Genomic DNA, 17,753 nt, shown 5'->3' on the forward strand with positions numbered 1-17,753 from the left:
AATCAAAAATGGCTGCACATAACTTACCTTTCCAATTTTCTACTCACATATACAGAATGAATCATAAGGATGATTCAAAGATACCATGATGCAAGACTTCCGCAGTTATTTCCAGCACAAATTATTTTTCTACCTACGAAGAATTGGCCTTATTCCAAATAGACTTGAAATTGTGCTTTTCTATTTCTTTTACATAAAATGGCAACTCTTTCCCACGAGAAACAGCCTTTTTTCTTAAATGCAAATCATCCAGGGCTTCTGGTATCACTGATCAGTGTATCCTGCCTTTCATATGGCTGTGAGGAACAGAGCATGATTTCAAACATAAGTCGGTTTGGCTGTTGGGTTTATCATCTGGAAAGAAGGACCGAAGCCAGCTGAGTTCCGGCAGTTGCCTCCAAAGTGACTTACTCCCTAAGTACAGAGCCAGTGAGTTCCCTTCTAGATGATACATGAACATGGATGAAGCGGAAATTTTCTTAATTCCATTCTGGTTAGTGGCTAGGTAAGAATGACAATCTACGTGGTCTCTGCCTAAAATAAGCTGGTTTCTCCTCCTCTTTTCTGATACCTTTACCGGGACCTCAAGTTACCCTTGAGCTTTGGCAACACCCAAACACAACGCAGAGCAGAGCAGACGCTCCAGAGCCCAGCTTCCCCCTGAGCCCTCTCCCTACAACCCGCCGTAGATTCGCTGCCATGGGCCAATCTGTAAACGGGGAGTAAATTCCACTAACACCATGTCGAAAAGAGATAACTAAAGAAAAGAAAAAAAAAAAACCTGATGGAAAGTTGCTCTTTTACCTAAGAAATCATCCCATCGTTCCCCCACAATTCAAAGATTTGACTGTTTGGGGACCATTCCTCCCTAGGGATACTTCAATAAAACTGAACTCCCCTCAGGCCATCTGGGTGATGGTGTTGTCATTTCAGCTGTTAAGGATAACTGTACACAGATCCAAAATAACAGAGGACGTCCTTTTATTGGCTGTCCACAGGAGTTTGGTCACACAAGGAGGTGAAGACTGTGGCAGGTGTGGTACAACACAACACCTCGGCTAACTACTAAACAGAAGGTTAACTGATGCTTGATGGGATAAAACCCCGGCAGCCCTCTGCAGCCCAGGCGCGCCACCTACCCATGTAGAATTATGCTGAAGAAGCTGGCGACGGATGGCGTGGTCCATTAGTCTTGGTTTGTTGCACTGTCTTCCCATAAAACAGCACTTGAGAATTCACAAAATTAAAGAAAAAAAAAAGAAGAAGAAAGAAAGCAGCAGTTGCCTTTCAATACCATCACCACCGTGAACAGACTGCAGCGTGGCATGCAAGTCCACATCTGGTCATTGTTTCCCTTTAGGTTTTTCTTAAATTAACAAATGGAATGGCATGTCTGTTTCAAATATTAGTAGCATAACACTTAAGTGCAATTTCAGTCCGGCCACAAGTGTCATAAACCTTCCGTGTATCTGTCCCAGAACAGCAAGAGGAACGCCCAGGCAGCCTCCTCTCCGCCCAGACTCCGACTGGGGGCCCCCGGAGGCTCCTCCCTCCCCACGCCCACCCTCCATATTCCAAACACCTGAAAACAGCTATGTCTCTGTTTCCACCGTTATCAGAATGGTCAGGGTGGGGCAGAAAATTCAAATGGAACCAAGCTGCCAGCCTTTGGGTCCTGCCCGCCTCTGCCATCAGAGGGGGATCCGATTTTTCTCCCAGGGCTCTTCCTGCCTCAGGACCTGGAGTTGTCGTGGCCACCCCGGCACTGGGTCGCCGGAAGTCGCGGTGGGGCCGTCCGTCCGTCGCTCCTGCTGTCTGCAGCCCCCGGGCCGGGGCCCCGCGGTCACACGGAGCTGAGCTTCACCAGGCCGCGCACCGAATCCTCGTGCAGAGAGTCCTGGCTGGCGAGGCCCAGGACGTGCATGGTGCGGCTGTGCGCCAGCGGGCTGCCCGCCAACATCCCGGGCGGCGAGGGCGCTTCCTCCGGGGTCAGGAACTGGTGGCCCACGTGCTCCTCTTTCAGGGGCAGTATGTCTGTGAGCGCGGCCTCGGTGGCGAGGTTGGGCATGGAGGAGGGCGGCGTGGGCTGCCCCAGCGTCAGGCTGGCGCAGGGCGTGCCCAGGCCCGGCTTCCCGGGCAGGTGCAGCTCATCGCTGGCTAGGCTGGGCTCGCTCTGCAGCAGGGGCGTGGCCGCGGCCTGCAAAACGAATTTGGTGCTCTGAATGCACTGGTCTTGGTCGCACTGGAGAGCGGGAGGGAGCCAGCAAAGAGGAGGCGAGAGGAGTTGGCAAGGGGTGGGGAGGGAAGGGGGCACAGGGGGCAGGGAGGGGCGGGATACAAGAGAGAGAGAGAAACCCGTTAGTGACACCTGGGTCAGGGAGGGCAGAGAGGGTAGGGTGCACAGTAGCTCGGTTCCATTTGGAGACACCTGGCTCCTGAACAGCTGCTCAAACTAATAGTCACCCACAGGTGACTGTGGTGTACCACGCAGCCGCAGGCTTGACGCCCCGGCCCCTGTTCGCAGACAGGACCTAATTTAAAAACACTCCCGTGGACAAGAGGCACGGGCCTTGCCACCTACAGTGGCCTGAGGCCAGGGCTACTTGTATGCTGAAAACCACTTTTACCACATTGTTTTAAAAATACAGGGGCCTGTCCACCCATTTCCCAGCAGCATTATTCGCAATAGCTAAAAGGTGGAAGCAAGCGTCCATCGACAGATGGACGGATAAACAAGATGTGGTCTGTACAGACATGGAGTATTACTCAGCTGTAAAAAGGAAGGATATTGGGCTTCCCTGGTGGCGCAGTGGTTGAGAGTCCGCCTGCCGATGCAGGGGACACGGGTTCGTGCCCCGGTCCGGGAAGATCCCACATGCCGCGGAGCGGCTGGGCCCGTGAGCCATGGCCGCTGAGCCTGCGCCTCGGGAGCCTGTGCTCCGCAACGGGAGAGGCCACGGCAGTGAGAGGCCCGCGAACCGCAAAAAAAAAAAAAAAAAAAAGGAAGGATATTCTGACACATGCTGTGGCATGGATGAACCTCGAAGACATCATGCTCAGTGAAATAAGCCAGATACAAAGGAAAAATACTATATGATTCCACTTATATGCGTTACCTAGAGGAGTCAAACTCAAAGAAAGTAGAATGGTGGCTGCCAGGGTCTAGGGGGAAGGGTTGGGGAGTTACCCTTTAATGTATGGAGTTTCACTTTGCAAGAAGAAAAGAGTTCTGGAGATGAATAGTAGTGAGGGTTGGATAACAATGTGAATGTGCTTAACGCCATTGAAATGTACACTTAAAAATGGTTAAAATGGTACATTTTATATGTATTGTACCACACACACACACACAAAAAGAAAAAGACACGGTCAACAGGAGCCCCTGAGGTCCTGATCAGACTATTGGTAAAAGCCTTAGAATTCCTCGCTGCTAAATTTTCAGCAGCTTCGAGAACCATTAATTGAGCTGTGGTTTTTTAATCTGTGAAAGAGAATGTCAACAGTTTACAAAATATTTCCTTTTCTTCCAAGTGTTCTTAAACCTTAATCTCGTGTCCTTTGTTTCACTTTACCTGCTGGGCAAAGGAAATAGTGGAAACACATTTTTCTAGCTGGGGGAATTTGGGTCTCTGATACTGTTGAAACCCTTCCCTTGAGCTGCGGGCAAGTTTCCGAATAACTCGGAGATCTTGAACTTGAGTCCGTGCGGTGACTTGTTAGCGAGTTTCAGGAGCAGGTGTGGCTATTGGGGGAGCTTATTCTGACTGCGTCTAAGCAGTAAGCGAGGCGCTCCACTGTTCCTGAAGAAGTTCTTAGAACAAACACGTTTCCCTTCTTTCCAGATGCATCTCGTATGGGTGGGTGCCTTGCTCAAGACCTTACCGATAAAAGTAGGGGATGGATCTGGGGTTTGGGACTGGGATCGTCTGACTGCAAACCCCTTTTCAGCACCGCACATTCGACAGCTAGTAGGTGCTTAAGAAATGTGACTTGTCCATTATCCCCACTCTCTATTTTCTGAACTCTAGAGCTACCATTGAACCACATACTCATAGCTTTGTGATGGAGGGACCTTGCCATCTTCCTGCCCAGACGCACACCTAGAACTTCCATCACTCACCCGCCTCCAGGCACAGAAGCAAACCAAACCATGCCACGCAGCCTTCAGGGGAAAAGAGAGTTTTCGCGAAGTCACACTTCTTTTACTTCTTCTGCTTCAGTGTGTGTGTCCTTCCTAGCCACGTGGGTTTCTTTCTAAAATCATGAGTGGTGGGCCATCCCCCAGCCGGCCCCCAATCCTCCATGAGGAGGTGGAAGAGACACCGTCTCTAAGGAGTTTGCGGGTTTTAGAAGTTCAAAGACCTTGGTTTCAGACAAGAGTAAAGCTCATGACGGAGCTTTAAAGAGGGAAAGCAAATCCTGGCTTTTCTCTGATGGCTTCATTCCAGCCAAGGGAACTTCAAGACGCTGAGAAGCTAGGAGAAGGGTGGGAAAGGGCTGGGGGGTGGGTGGAGGGCTACTCGGATGAGACAAAAATGCCATTAAAAAGTGCTTGAAAGGGGCTGATTGTTAGGCATCGACAGTCATTTAGTGTCTGCATTTTCCCAATCGTCACCCGAATCTTTTGCCACACCAGTACTTATCCAGTGGGCAACTGCGTAGCGTTCTCTGCTCTTGCAGGGAGTTTCGGCTCGGGGCAGGGACCCTTGCTGCTGTGGGACAGCACAGCTGTCGGAGCTGCAGACAGCTCAGGTCCACTCACGCTCTCCAATGCTGTCAGTTCCGTTCAGCACATCGGCTCAGTCTTGACAGAGCAGAGGCGGAGAAGAGCAACCTTCCTGATTAAACATGCATCTTCTGGAAAGTCTCCCAGGGCTCTGGATATACTGTGCTTTGCAAAGAACATTTTATGAAAATCACCATTTATTGCTCTGGCGTTGCCTCCATTTTCCGTAGCTCAGTGCAGCCTCTGAGCCGCCGCCCCCTGCGCGTGACCCCAGGGCTGAGATGCTGCCCCAGCCAGAGAGCTCCTGCTCTCAAGCCTGGCCCCCTCCTGGATGATGGAATCTTGTTCTCAACTCTTCTTTCTGGAGCCCTCACTCATCCTAATACCTCGGTCCACACAACACGCCCAGCTCTGGGGAAAGATGAAATTGCAAACTAGATTTGCTGGTCTCTGTTGACCAGAAGAAAGCCTTTTTTTTTCTTAAATTGAAAACTGATTGGCAAATTCTATTTTAGGGATCAGCCCAAGCAATTCTGACTGGCTGGCTCCAGACTCACGGGAAAATACTGGGGCTGGCCAAAAAGTTCATTCGGGTTTTTCTGTAACATCTTACGGAAAACCCCGAATTAACTTTTTGACCAACTCAACAGATTAGAGGTCAGAGCTGGAGGAGATTCCCAAGGTCAGGCGGCACAAGCATACGGGGGAGAGGCGGGCTCCCCACTCTCTTTATCTCTTTCTCCCTCTGTCTCTCTGGTCAAGTGTCCTTTCCCCTTCCCTGGTCACGCCTCTCCAGCCATGCCCTGCAGCAGAGCTCACGGGCACCCAGCAGAAAACCCTGGGACAAAAGGGCTGCCGACAGTGCTCTGTGAAGTTCCTTAGAGCTCACGTTCGCTGGGAGGTCGATGTGGAGTTTGAGGGGCCCTCTGAGATTTTGCACTAAAGCATCCCCGCGCTGACTTAAACGAGACCCCTGTGAAACAGCACAGCATACACTGGTTTTGCCTCCTTAAATAGGCTGTTGATTAATCAAACAAGTTATTTACGGAGACAGCACTGCGCATGTGCAAGACGGGACTCCCATGTCTTCAAGATGAACCCGGAACCGGGAATTTTTCACTTTATGGAACTCAGAGAAGTTTGTGGAACTCAAAGTGTTGCCACTGGAGCCCTTTGGGAAGTGAGAAGTCTTTCAATAAGGAAAACCTGGCTTCCAGCAGCAGGAGTAGCTTGTATGGACTGACTCAAGACTGGCTAAACAGCTTCCAAGTTTGAAATTCCCCGAACCCCTTAATGTTCGCCTGAAACCTGGATGGAGGAGACAGATTTGAGTCCTGCCTCCTGTCTCCTTGAGAGTCAACCTTGCAATAAAGCTCTTTCTTTCTTCAAAAGCCGGTGCCATGGTCTTGGCTTCTATGCACATTGGGCAGTGAGTGAGCCCTTGCTAGGTAGCACCTGGAGGTGGGTTTACTCTGAAGCTATGAGCTTAAGTCCAGGGCCTTTTGTTTGCTTGCTTTCTAAGGCCTTGCTTGTTGTTTTGTCTTGCATATTCTTTTCTTTTCTTTTTTTCTTTGATATAAATTTACTTATTTATTTTTGGCTGTGTTGGGTCTTCGTTGCTGAGCGCAGGCTTCCTCTAGTTGCGGCGAGCGGGGGCTACTCTTCATTGTGGTGCACGGGCTTCTCATTGCGGTGGCTTCTCTTGTTGCGGAGCATGGGCTCTAGGTGCGTGGGCTTCAGTAGTTGTGGCAGACGGGCTCAGTAGTTGTGGCTTGCGGGCTCTAGAGTGCAGGCTCAGTAGTTGTTGTGCACGGGCTTAGTTGCTCCGCGGCATGTGGGATCTTCCCGGACCAGGGATTGAACCCGTGTCCCCTGCATTGGCAGGCAGATTCTTAACTGCGCCACCAGGGAAGTCCCTCTTTTTTCTTAAAAAGGGCTCCAGATTGCATGACTCAGGCCCCTCCAAACCTGGGTCCACTCCTGCACACACCTATCGGTGCTTTCCTGTGGCCAAACCCACAACACGTTAAAACTGTAGCAAATCCGTCCTCAGCCTCATGGCCAGGACCCTGTTGAAAACGCGCTCCAGTTTCCCAGGAGTAAAGCTTAAGGACTGAAATATGTGGAAGAAAACATTTAGCCTAAGCCATTTAATTTTTTTAAAAATCAAAATGTCACAAATCTTTTCAAAATGACTATTTTGAACAGTGACTTGTGTTATCTGACTTTAAGCACCTGTTCTACAGGGATTTGTTTAAATATTTTAAAAGATGACTGTCTGAGTATAGTTGTGGCTATTTCCATTGCTATAGGGACTGCTTTCATATTAATAATGAACCTACTCTGTCCCCTCCTCCAGTTTACCTTGCGGCAAGATTGTATCAGTGAGAAGATTGCTGGGACCACCATGAACCTAAGTGTCTAAATCCTGCTGTAACCCATAGCTTTGAAAATAGTTTGCCACATTTAAACTGATTTCTATTTAGAAGACCATTCCCATTTGGGGCGCCCAGGGACCAGGCTTTCTTCCACAGGATACTGTGTTATAATCTTCCTATTGGTTCATAACAGGACACTAAAATGGGTTCCAATCAAGGAAAGGACAATTAATTCCACTCTACCCAGTGGAATTTATAATTCTCATGATATTAACTTTGCAGGTTTGGGACATCTTTTTAGAAGAAACTCAATGACTAGGGGATATCTGATTTAAAAAAAAAAAAGTCCAGCCTCTTCCTCATTTTGCACACTGCCAGAATTCCAAGGAGGATGGGCTAATAAACCATCATTGGTTGCAATTCCCATATGAGAACTTCAAGAACTTCGAGGGACAAAACAGCCAATATTTTCAGGGTTACTGTGAAGATGACCCATGAAAAAATGTCCTTACACCTTATTTGCCCATTTCTTCTTGATTTTTCTACTTAATTTTTTCTCTCTGGCCTCACTAATTCTCTTCTCCTCTTTCCCTCTCCATCTTTTCCTTCATTGATTTCCTTCCCTCTTATCCTTTTTCCCTCTTCTCTCTTTCTTCTTCTCCTCCTTTTCTCCCCCCCACCCCTTTTCTCTTTGACCTTTTTACGCCACCAACCCGCCTTCCTGGCTGTTCATTCAAGGACTCATATCTTCAACCAGTAGAGGGAGACATCACTGCTCACTTTTTTTCCCTCACAACTGGGAACAGGGCTTATATTCCAGCACTAACACCAAGAAGCCATGAGGTATATTTCAATGTATCTAACCAGTTATATAATCTTAAAGAGAGACAAGCAAGCAGCCAGAGATTGGACAGTGACAATCCATCACTATGAAGAGGAAACTGAGAAACTCACTGTTTTCATTCCAAAACAACACTTTAACGGTTCATATTTATCAAATATTAGATTGAACCAAATGAAATTGTCATTTTTTAGGCCAAAAGTCATCCAAGTGCTGACTACTAATAGAACAGAAACATGACCGCATTTAAGAATGTCTATGGACAGACCCTTCTGTTGGCAGCATAAAACTAATCCTGTCTGGAGTGCTGGAGCATTTGCTGTGGTTGCAGTAAGTCACTGACAGCTGGCTGACTTACTGCCCAAATGAAGCGCTGGCGTTTAACTTGCAAAGAAGCTTATGGTTTCAGATGTTTGGGCGTCACACACATTATCACTTAATGTTACAGTTTAAAAGTACCATAGAGATAAGTTAGTTTTGTTTCTGCAGGTTTGCAAATAAAATTGCTCATGGTGGAATATATTTTATTTTACTCTAGCTGACTTCTTGTTTGAAATAATCCTAGCATACAGATTAAAGGCTGCCAAAACCAAAGCTAGGTGTTTTCTAGATGGTCTTATATACAAACTAAGAATACATAAAATTATTTACTTCTTTTGCTCCAATTCTTTCAAAAGTATCAGCATTGGGCATCGGTTATTTCTGCTTGGCTGTGAAGCTGTGTTCTGGGGTCTTATGAATGCTCATTTACTTTAATAAAAACACTATAAATTTCTAAAATCCACCTAAAATATAGGTTAGGAGGAGTGCTTCCTCTTTATTCTTTTTTAAAACATTATCATTTAAGTTTGCTCAAGTTATTTTTTCTATTATATTTGATTTTTCAGACTATGCATGGACAGTCCTTCTGTGAAACTAGTTTAATAAATCATGCAACTGCTAGGTTTAATCTTGTTTTGATATTGGATTAAGAGGATTTAAAATGAGGTTAAGTAAATATAGCAAATGATTAAAAAAAATCCAACAATTATGTACTATGTTAGGGTTAGGGTTAGGGTTAGACTATCTTTGTGTTTAGCAAGTGACCCCAAAGGATCACAAGTGCCGGCTTTAAACGAACTATGATCCCGATGTCATACAGAACTTAAATTATTTGACCATCAAATGAGATATGCACACTAAAAAGTGGACCATACCTGAATGTCATGACTGTGCATAGACACATTGTCATGGAAAGACCTTCAGTATAAGGTAATAATAAAAGCCAATAATGAGGAAAATAGGAATAACTAAAACATGGTCTTCAGTTGACACTGGGGTTATGTGCACAAAATTCCAGTGTGGATCCTCAGACTTTCATGGGTGTTCAGATGACAAGGGCTATACTGGGGTCACATGCACTATTTAAATACTTTAGATGTCACTTCATTACTTCTCTAACGTTTTCTTTCTTGAGAATCTGTAGTAGAGGGAAGATCACTTAGTTACTAAATAACCATCCCCATCCCCCAATTATGTGAGATGGTAAGTTAACAGTGAATTTTCCCATTTTTCAGATACTAAGACCTCTATGGGTACTTTGCTGCCAGCTATCTATCAATATTCAGATAATTTTTCTGCCCTGCAATTATCAGTATGTTTATCTAAGGCTAAAGCCTTTACTTTTATTTCTAAAATAGTGCAATTTCCCTAGGAACACTTTTCGTATCATTCAGGAAATGCCTTTCCGATCTAGACTTTAATAATAAAATAATAGGCAAAAATTTGGCCCAAGATACCTAGAATCTCTTTCCCTCCAGCCTTTCCTTTCTCTGCAAATGAACATGCCAAGTCTGGTGCTAAATATAAAGTCTCCAAATGCTCCTCCTTTGAGGTGAGCACTAGAAACACTTCTAGGTCAGAGGAATCATGTTCCACGGCTAAGTCAGTATTTACTGCTAGTAGAGCGGGTAGCAAAAATGGGGGAATTCGGCAATGTTGGCTGCAAAATGTCCTTTAATCACAGAGATAAGGCTTCTATTCCCAGGAATGGTGGATAACCTATACTGGACTAGTACTGCCTCTGTGTACAAGGAAGTATATAAAACTGGCCAAAATATGTGAAGCAAACAGTTTCCAATAGTGCACAACAGACAATGCAAGGCTGCAGTCCCCGAGAGGAGGGAAACTCACAGGTGAGCCCCACAGTCAACCAGCCCTTTCCTTGGGAAGAATTTCCCAACCATGGTATAGGCTGAACAGAGCAGAGAAGTTCTTCTGAGTAGAGAAAGCAGAGATCAGAGGGTAAGGAAGCTTAAGTGGCTGGATCTGTATGGTAGGGCATTGCAGAAGAGGATGCTGTGCAGAGAAGGGGGCCAGCAATGCTAGTAGGGGTTTCCCACACAAGTCTGTAGCTGTGCTGTGTATGTGCAGGAAGAGTCCCTTCCCCCTTCACCCCCCACCCCGCCAACCCAGGCTTATGAGACAACAGCTATAACGGGGCTGAGAGAGGCGTAGAGATACTAGAAGTTGAGAAAAGTAGTGCTGGGGGACATTGATCTCATTAACACCCCCAATACCTTGTTAACATGCCTGGCATCCAGCTATCACATTAGGAAGGCTATACCTTAGGAGTAAGAATCATGCCCTAAACTAAGACCCTAGACCGGCCCTAACAATGGCTAAATCAAACCCTGACAAGATCTTTGAGGGAGACAGAATTTGGAGGTTGAGCTCCTTCAAATTAGAGGGGCATGAGAAACATCTTGGACTTTCCATAAATCTGTACTAACAAAATATAATACAAGCCTACACAAGTTCAAGATGATTAGCCACTAATTGAACTGCCTGCTAAAACAAGGATCAACACTTCAGAAGATAACAAAATCCAGTCTCTACAAATATATTACCCAAAATATATCCAATAAAATATCAATATACATACAAATAAATAGAAAAATGTAACCTAGAGTTAAGAAAAAAAGTGGTGAAAAGGCACCAAACCCAAGACAGCCCAAATATGCTTAGCAGATAAAGACTTTAAGCAACATAATAATGTTCAAATATTATAGAAAAATATGGCTTCAATGAGTAAATAGATAGGGAATCTCAGTAGAGAAATGAAACTCAGCAGATAAATTAAATGAACCAAATGAAAATTGTAGAACTAAAAAGTATAACAACCAAAGTGAAAAATTCTCTGGATTCATTTAACAGTAGATTGGAGAGGGCAGAAGAAAGAATCAGTGAACATGAAGACAGATCAGAAGAAATTATCCAATTTCTGGACCTAGAGTCTGTTATACAGAGTGAAGTAAGTCAGAAAGAGGAAAACAAATACTATATGCTAACACATATATATGGAATCTAAAAAAAAAAAAAGGTTCTGATGAACCTAGGGGCAGGAAGGAATAAAGACACAGACGTAGAGAATGGACTTGAGGACATGGGGAGGGGGAAGGGTAAGCTGGGATGAAGTGAGAGAGTAACACTGACATATACACTACCAAGTGTAAAATAGATAGCTAGTGGGAAGCAGCTGCAAAGCACAGGCAGATCAGTTCGGTGCTTTGTGACCACCTAGAGGGCTGGGACAGGGAGGGTGGGAGGGAGACTCAAGAGGGAGGAGATATGGGGCTATACGTAAGCATATACCTGATTTACTTTGTTATACAGCAGAAACTAACACACCATTGTAAAGCAATTATACTCCAATAAAAATGTTAAAAAAAAAGAAATTATCCAATTTGAAGAGCTGAGAAAGGAAGTTTGAAGAAAAATGCACAGAGCCTCAGGGACTTACCCTCTGGGGCAATATCAAATGGTTCAACATATGAGTAATTGGAGTCCCAGGAGGAGAGAAAATGAGATGAGGCCCCCCCAAAAAAATTGAAGACATAATAGCCAAAATGTCCCAATTTGATGAAAAATGATAACTTTCAGATCCAAGAAACTGAGTGAACTCTGAGGAGTTTAATAGTGGAGATCACCCTTGGACTAGGTCAATAATTACTTGGGTACTGATATTTCCACCTGGACAAACCTTTAACACAGACTAAAGTGCTGCAAAATGGTTTGGGCTTAGGGGAAGCAAGTGAAGAGAAAAAAAGAAGAGTTAATGTGTCATTGGTTAACACTGTCATTTGTAACAGAGCAGAAACTGAAGTTTCATAGATATTTGCTTGGTCCAATTGTAGGTTAGATTATGGAGTGGTTACATTCAGTTCCACAGCTGGTTTTGTGACTGACCACAGCAGATTAATCATCATTCTGCATGGAAGCCCTGGGTGATGTGATTTCACAGCCCTGGGAGGAGACTTCATGCCACTCTGCTCCATAAGACCTTCCCACCTGGGAAACTTTTGGTATATGGTTAAAGAAGAGCACTTAGAGTCAGACTGCTAAGGACGAAATCTCAGCCCAGCCACTGGCTAGCTATGTCACAAACTTAGCATCCCTGAATCTCAGTCTCCTCAAAGGGGCAATTAGAATACCCACGTCAGGTGGTTCTGTGAGGATGAAATGAGATGATAATGTAGCCCAGTGCCTGGCACATAGTCAATTTCTCTCTCTTTCTCTCTTTCTCATTTAACCAACACTCACCGAGACCAACTACCATAGGAACTAGCCTAGACAGTGGGGATATAGTGCCGAACTAACAGCATTAAACATTCAGTTATTATTTTATTATTGCCTGAAATGTTTTTAATAGAGGGTAAAAACTTTCATTCACAATTAAAATTCATATATCCTGAAATTCCGCTTAAATTGCCTTTAACGTATAGATGATTGATAACAGATCTTTTGCAAAGAGCAGATTTTGACAGGAGAGACAGGGTGAGGATAATGGGCTGTGGCGACTGAAAGCATATGGGAGGGAGTCACTCTACACACAGTCAGTATTCACGGCTACAGCGCAGCAAAGTGTAGGGTTAACAGCAGGGACTGTTGGGGTCAAAGTGTGAAGTTGGAATTGGCCAAATTTACTGAAGTTCTCTGTGCCTGTTTTATTCATTCTGTAAAATGGGGATAAAATTAGTAGCATCCTCACAGGGTCAGCGTGAGTTATCCATGTGACAGCCTTGGAAGGGCATGTGGTACGCTACGTGCTGGTAAGCTGTGGGATCTGGTAAACACTACGCAGTGGGAGCATGAATGAACTGGAGAGAGGGGCTGGGGCAGAGACACGTCCGGCTTCACGGTCTGCTTAGTGCCAGCCCTGCCCGTGCAGGACTGTCTCCTCCCCCTGCACTCCTGTTAATATGGTACTTACACCACCGAAGCCATAAAGAACAACGGAAACGATGGAAAGGCTCACGCTCTAGTGCCTGAATGGCCATAAGTGCACAGTAGAATGGACCATTATCTGGCACAGTGATGTTGCCCTGCTGACAAGGCCGGTGGCCTGGATGACAGGCTCTGAGTTGGAAGGAACCCTGAGGGTCAATGTCCAGCCCTCCCGCCAGTGCTGACTCCTCTGTGGCCACGTTGCTGGGGGTGCCACCTCCCCCAGCCTGAACACCTCTGCGGCAGGGGCTCCCGTCTGCCATGAGCTCTGGGTGTTGGGCATTCCCCTCTTGGATTGAGTACCATCTGCCTCCCGGGCCCACCTTCCGGTCCCAGTTCTGGCTTGTGGGACCATGAAGAACATATCTCATCTGACTTCCCCAAACAGCTTTCAGCTCCTGCCTCTCCTGAACACGTTCTGACGTACTGGGGGCACTCCCAGCAGTGGGTAGGCGCCTTGGGACCAAAAAGAGTTCCCCCAGCCTTAAGCCCAGTGGAAACCTGGGTTTCCCCTAACACAGGCAGCATGGCAAGACAGGAAGCACAGGGCGCCCCAGGCAGTTAGCTCTTAAATTGATCTGTCTACAGGCAACTCACTGCTTTATAATTGGTAATGATTTCTCTGTAATCACATGTGTGCTGGGGAATTCTTATGAAGTGAGAAAAACCCAACCTACAAATCATTTCTAAGATGTAATGAAATTTTGATGAGAGCTAAATTTAACAATTAATGAAGTTGACATATTCATGGGTCTCATAGACATTAAACATTTATTAATTTTGATTTTGCTGTTTTCTTTTCATGTTTCAGAGCTCGTAATTGTTTTTCAGGACTTAAAATTTTTCATAGTCCCCAGAAAAGCACACAGGTGCTTTGCCTGTGGTGTCTAGTGGGTAAAATGACCATGTCCTGTCTCTTGGCCCATGGGTTAATTTGATCCTACCAAGGCCATCACTTCATGAAGCCATGTTGCCATGTCACTGCACCAAAGGGAACTCCTTCCCTCTAGTTCCTAGTTCCACATTCAAGGTGGAGCCTTTTGCAGATGTGACAAAATTGGAGGAAGAAAGGAATGAGGAAAGGAAGACAGGAACAAACTAATATTTATTCAGAACTTCCCTTGAGGAAGCCCCTGTGAGGGGAACTTTCAAATACATTCAGTGAATGTTTAACCAGCACCTACTATGTGCCAGGCCCTTTGTTATAAAGTGGTGATGGGAGGGAGGTGAACATCATTATCCCCTTCTTCATTTTACAGTTTAGGAACTTAAGACTCTCGGGATGAAGTGACTTGCCAAGGTCACCCAGCCCCGAGTCAGTCACTGCAAGCCCAGGCTCTCTGATCCCACATCCCAGCTCTCTGCCTTTCCCTGCTGTGTTCAGTTGTACTTAAATCTGTCCATTTGCAAAGCTTTTCCTTCCATTGTCTTCCATAATTATCCTGTTCTATTATCCTCACTAGTAGTATCCAATTAGATAAAGAAACTTGACCTGATGGGGGCAGAATTGGCAGGCATGGGTGGAGAGAAAGTTAGCAAAAGATAATAAATGCTGATTTCAAAAAATAATCTTCCAGGGGCTTCCCTGGTGGCGCAGTGGCTGGGAGTCCGCCTGCCGATGCAGGGGACACGGGTTCGTGCCCCGGTCCGGGAAGATCCCACATGCCGCGGAGCGGCTGGGCCCGTGAGCCATGGCCGCTGAGCCTGCGCGTCCGGAGCCTGTGCTCCGCAGCGGGAGAGGCCACAACAGTGAGAGGCCCGCGTACCGCAAAAAAAAAAAAAAAAAAAAAATCTTCCAGCATGTGGGATGAAATCAGATTAATATCTCGGATGACAAACAGGAGCACGTCTTACAGTTTTTTTTAAATGCTAGATCGACTGGATTCTAGGATAACTAATAAAATTGATTCACATCTCCAGTATTTCAAAGTGAATTTCTACCAACCATGTCATTCCTTCCTAAGTATGGCGAAGCAAACCTTCCCCGAGCTTTCTATATAGCAACCTGCAGGGCGCCTCCCCCTATCCCCAGGCATCCGAGGGTACCCCATTTCTACATATTGAAATCAGCTTCCCCCTAACTGGTACCTCCTTTTATATCTCCTGTTGGTGATGTGTATGGTCATCTTGTCACCAAGCTGAAAGGCAGGAGGCACCCCTGGCTCCCTGCTCCCAGATTTCCACATCAGCTCCATCTCCAAGTCCTGGACTGTCAAAGCCTCTTTTCTGAACCCACTCTGCTGTCCTGGCCTGTTTGTCATGGACTCTGTTGTGGGTGATTCAGGTCTACAGAGAGCAAACAGTGGGCCACAAGACTGGGTCCCTTTCAGAAACACTTCTTTAGAGGAATTTGTTCCTGATAAAGAGAGGCCATTGACTTACAGACCACTGAAGAATTTTAAGGCACTGATGGTCGGGGCCAGCCAGACTGTGAGCTCAGGTGCCCATGGAAAGACTCCGTCCCTGCCCCGTCTCCCAGGTGCAGAGTGAAAACAAAGCATCCGTCCCACACCTCCACAGAAGCGTGGCCCAAGGACCTCTCTGGAGAGGCACCAGTCAGTTTTTGCTGTCAGTGAATGAACAGCTTGTCTGATTATTTGCACTGAGGTGTGCATGGCTGATCTAAGGTTTTGGCTGAAAGTGGGGAGACCTGGCAGCTGAGTCCACTGCACATTTAAAGAGGGGCTGAGGGAGCGGGTGCAGACTGAGGCAAAGGGATGGCATGGGACTCGGGGACTCGCCAGACAGCCAGCCCTGCTTGGGGCAGCTCTCGCTCACCCCAGACAGCAGCCCGGTTCTGTGTGAGGGGCTTTCCAGAGCAAGCTGCCTCAAGTTGTTTCTGGAAGAGATGTTGTGTAGCTCTCCGACACAGCCCCAAACAAACTGACCACCGGTTGGGCGGGGGGCGTAAGCCTTCGGCGGATATCGCCTTAATTTAACGCTTCCTTGCCCTCTCTGAGCCTGCCAGCCCAGGGGTGTCCCGGGAAGCTTTCTAGGTGACTGATTGTTACAGGTCAGTGAACACAGATGTGGGAGAGAAGCCTCTGTGGGGCGCTGCAGGTCCTACCGTATCGCTCTGTGACTGTGTGGCCCCGTACGCGGCCATCCCGTTGGAGGGTGCGGCTGGCCGTGGGGTGTCAGGCTGGATGTACCCTCTTCTGTCAATGAGGCTGCAAGAGAAAACAGAACAATGCAGGGGTCAGAGAGCGAATAAAAAGCCCAAAACACCGACAACGCTCTCTTAATTTCCATCTCAGGGGTCCATTTTCTGTGACGGGCCCCCAAGGCGCTTCAGAATACACCTCTGCTCGCCTTCATGTGTGGTCAGGCTCCAGAGTCTACCACTTCTGCCCTTAGAAACGCCTGGAGCGTCTGTTCCCTCCCTGCCACCTGCTGCAGGCCCCGCGCTCCGCCCCCGTCCTGATCACGTCACCCCTCCTGCCTGCACAGCCACCATCACCTGCCATCGGAGCCCAGACCCCCTTGCTCGGCCTTCAGGCCTCACACAACCTGTTCCCAACCTTCCTCTCCGGCCTCAAATCCACATCTTGTCACACACGGCATTCATGGCTTCATTCCTTCAACAAGCGTGTCTGAGCACCTACTACGCGCCAGTGCTCTGCCCGGGAGCAGAAGCCACGCACCCGCTGTGCGTTCTCTGCTTTGTCGTCTCTGTTTCTGTTCAGGCTGTGGCTTTTATTGTCCGAAGTCACTTTCCCTTCCCGTCCGCTGTCCATTCTTCTCGGCCTCCAGCCCCTGCTCTTGGCCCTATATCCGCTTTCTTCCCTCATCTGGCTTCTCTCAGCCCTGCCTGTGATCCTCCTGCTGGCACATGCCACTGCTGGCCTGATGTCACAGTGATCTATACGAGTGACTTCTCTGTGGAGCAGCCCGCAGGCCCCCGAGGGCAGGCTTCATCTCGTCTCCCCCATGGCACCTGTCCCGGAGGATCTGGCCCCTCTGGCCCGCCCTCGGAGCGCCGTGGGCGCCGTATCACATCACGCTGGCTCCACGTGTTTCCGTGTGCGCCCGTCACGAAGCGTAAGCACCACGAGGGCAGAAACGGGGTCTTCTTCATCATCATTACCTCCACAGCTGCCCCCAGCGGGTGCTGAGCAAACGCTTCTGACTGAGCGAGTAAAAACGGGTCCTCGGTCTCCCAACGACAAGTTTCCTGAACAATGTTTCTGTGTGTACTCTATGGCACCGTTGCCCAGGTAGGAGGTGAGGGTGACGCTTCCTTTGCCATCAAAAGGGTTTTTGCCTATTTCCTCCCTGAGTGAAGACTCCGTGTTGACCCCGGGTCTAAGGACAGAACTGCAAGGGGCAACAGGAGGTTCGGCCACTAAGTGGGGCTCCCGCCCTGGCCTCCCGTGGGGTGGGGCTGGGCCTCTGAGGGACGCCCCAAGCACATCCACGTGCCCACACGCTCCTCCTCCTGGGGGCGGGGCCCGGGAGGCTGAAGGCTGTTCCACGTGTCAGCTTGGCTTTCAGAAGATACGGGTTATCATCACAGCTACCGCCTCAGGTCTTCCAGTGACAG

At 47.4% G+C, this 17,753-nt stretch overlaps 1 protein-coding gene across 2 annotated transcripts in view; it reads right to left on the reverse strand.

Annotated features, from left to right (window-relative positions):
• Window positions 1–433: 433 nt before the first annotated feature.
• The window catches only part of ZDHHC14 (zDHHC palmitoyltransferase 14), a 276,048-nt gene continuing 258,728 nt past the window's right edge, over window positions 434–17,753 (reverse strand). Inside the window, exons 8-9 of one of the 2 annotated variants that reach the window (XM_082855817.1) lie at window positions 16,278–16,380; window positions 434–2,197 (exon numbers count right to left, since the gene is read on the reverse strand). In XM_082855817.1, coding sequence (XP_082711943.1) covers window positions 1,844–2,197; window positions 16,278–16,380 — 457 coding nt within the window. In that variant the 3' untranslated portion in view covers window positions 434–1,843. Of the gene's footprint in view, window positions 2,243–16,277; window positions 16,381–17,753 lie in introns of both variants that reach the window. The other variant, XM_082855816.1, reaches the window with a different exon arrangement.

The sequence above is a fragment of the Leucopleurus acutus genome (assembly GCF_964270905.1).
Source record: "Leucopleurus acutus genome assembly, chromosome: 15".
Classification (NCBI taxonomy): Eukaryota; Metazoa; Chordata; class Mammalia; order Artiodactyla; family Delphinidae; genus Leucopleurus; species Leucopleurus acutus.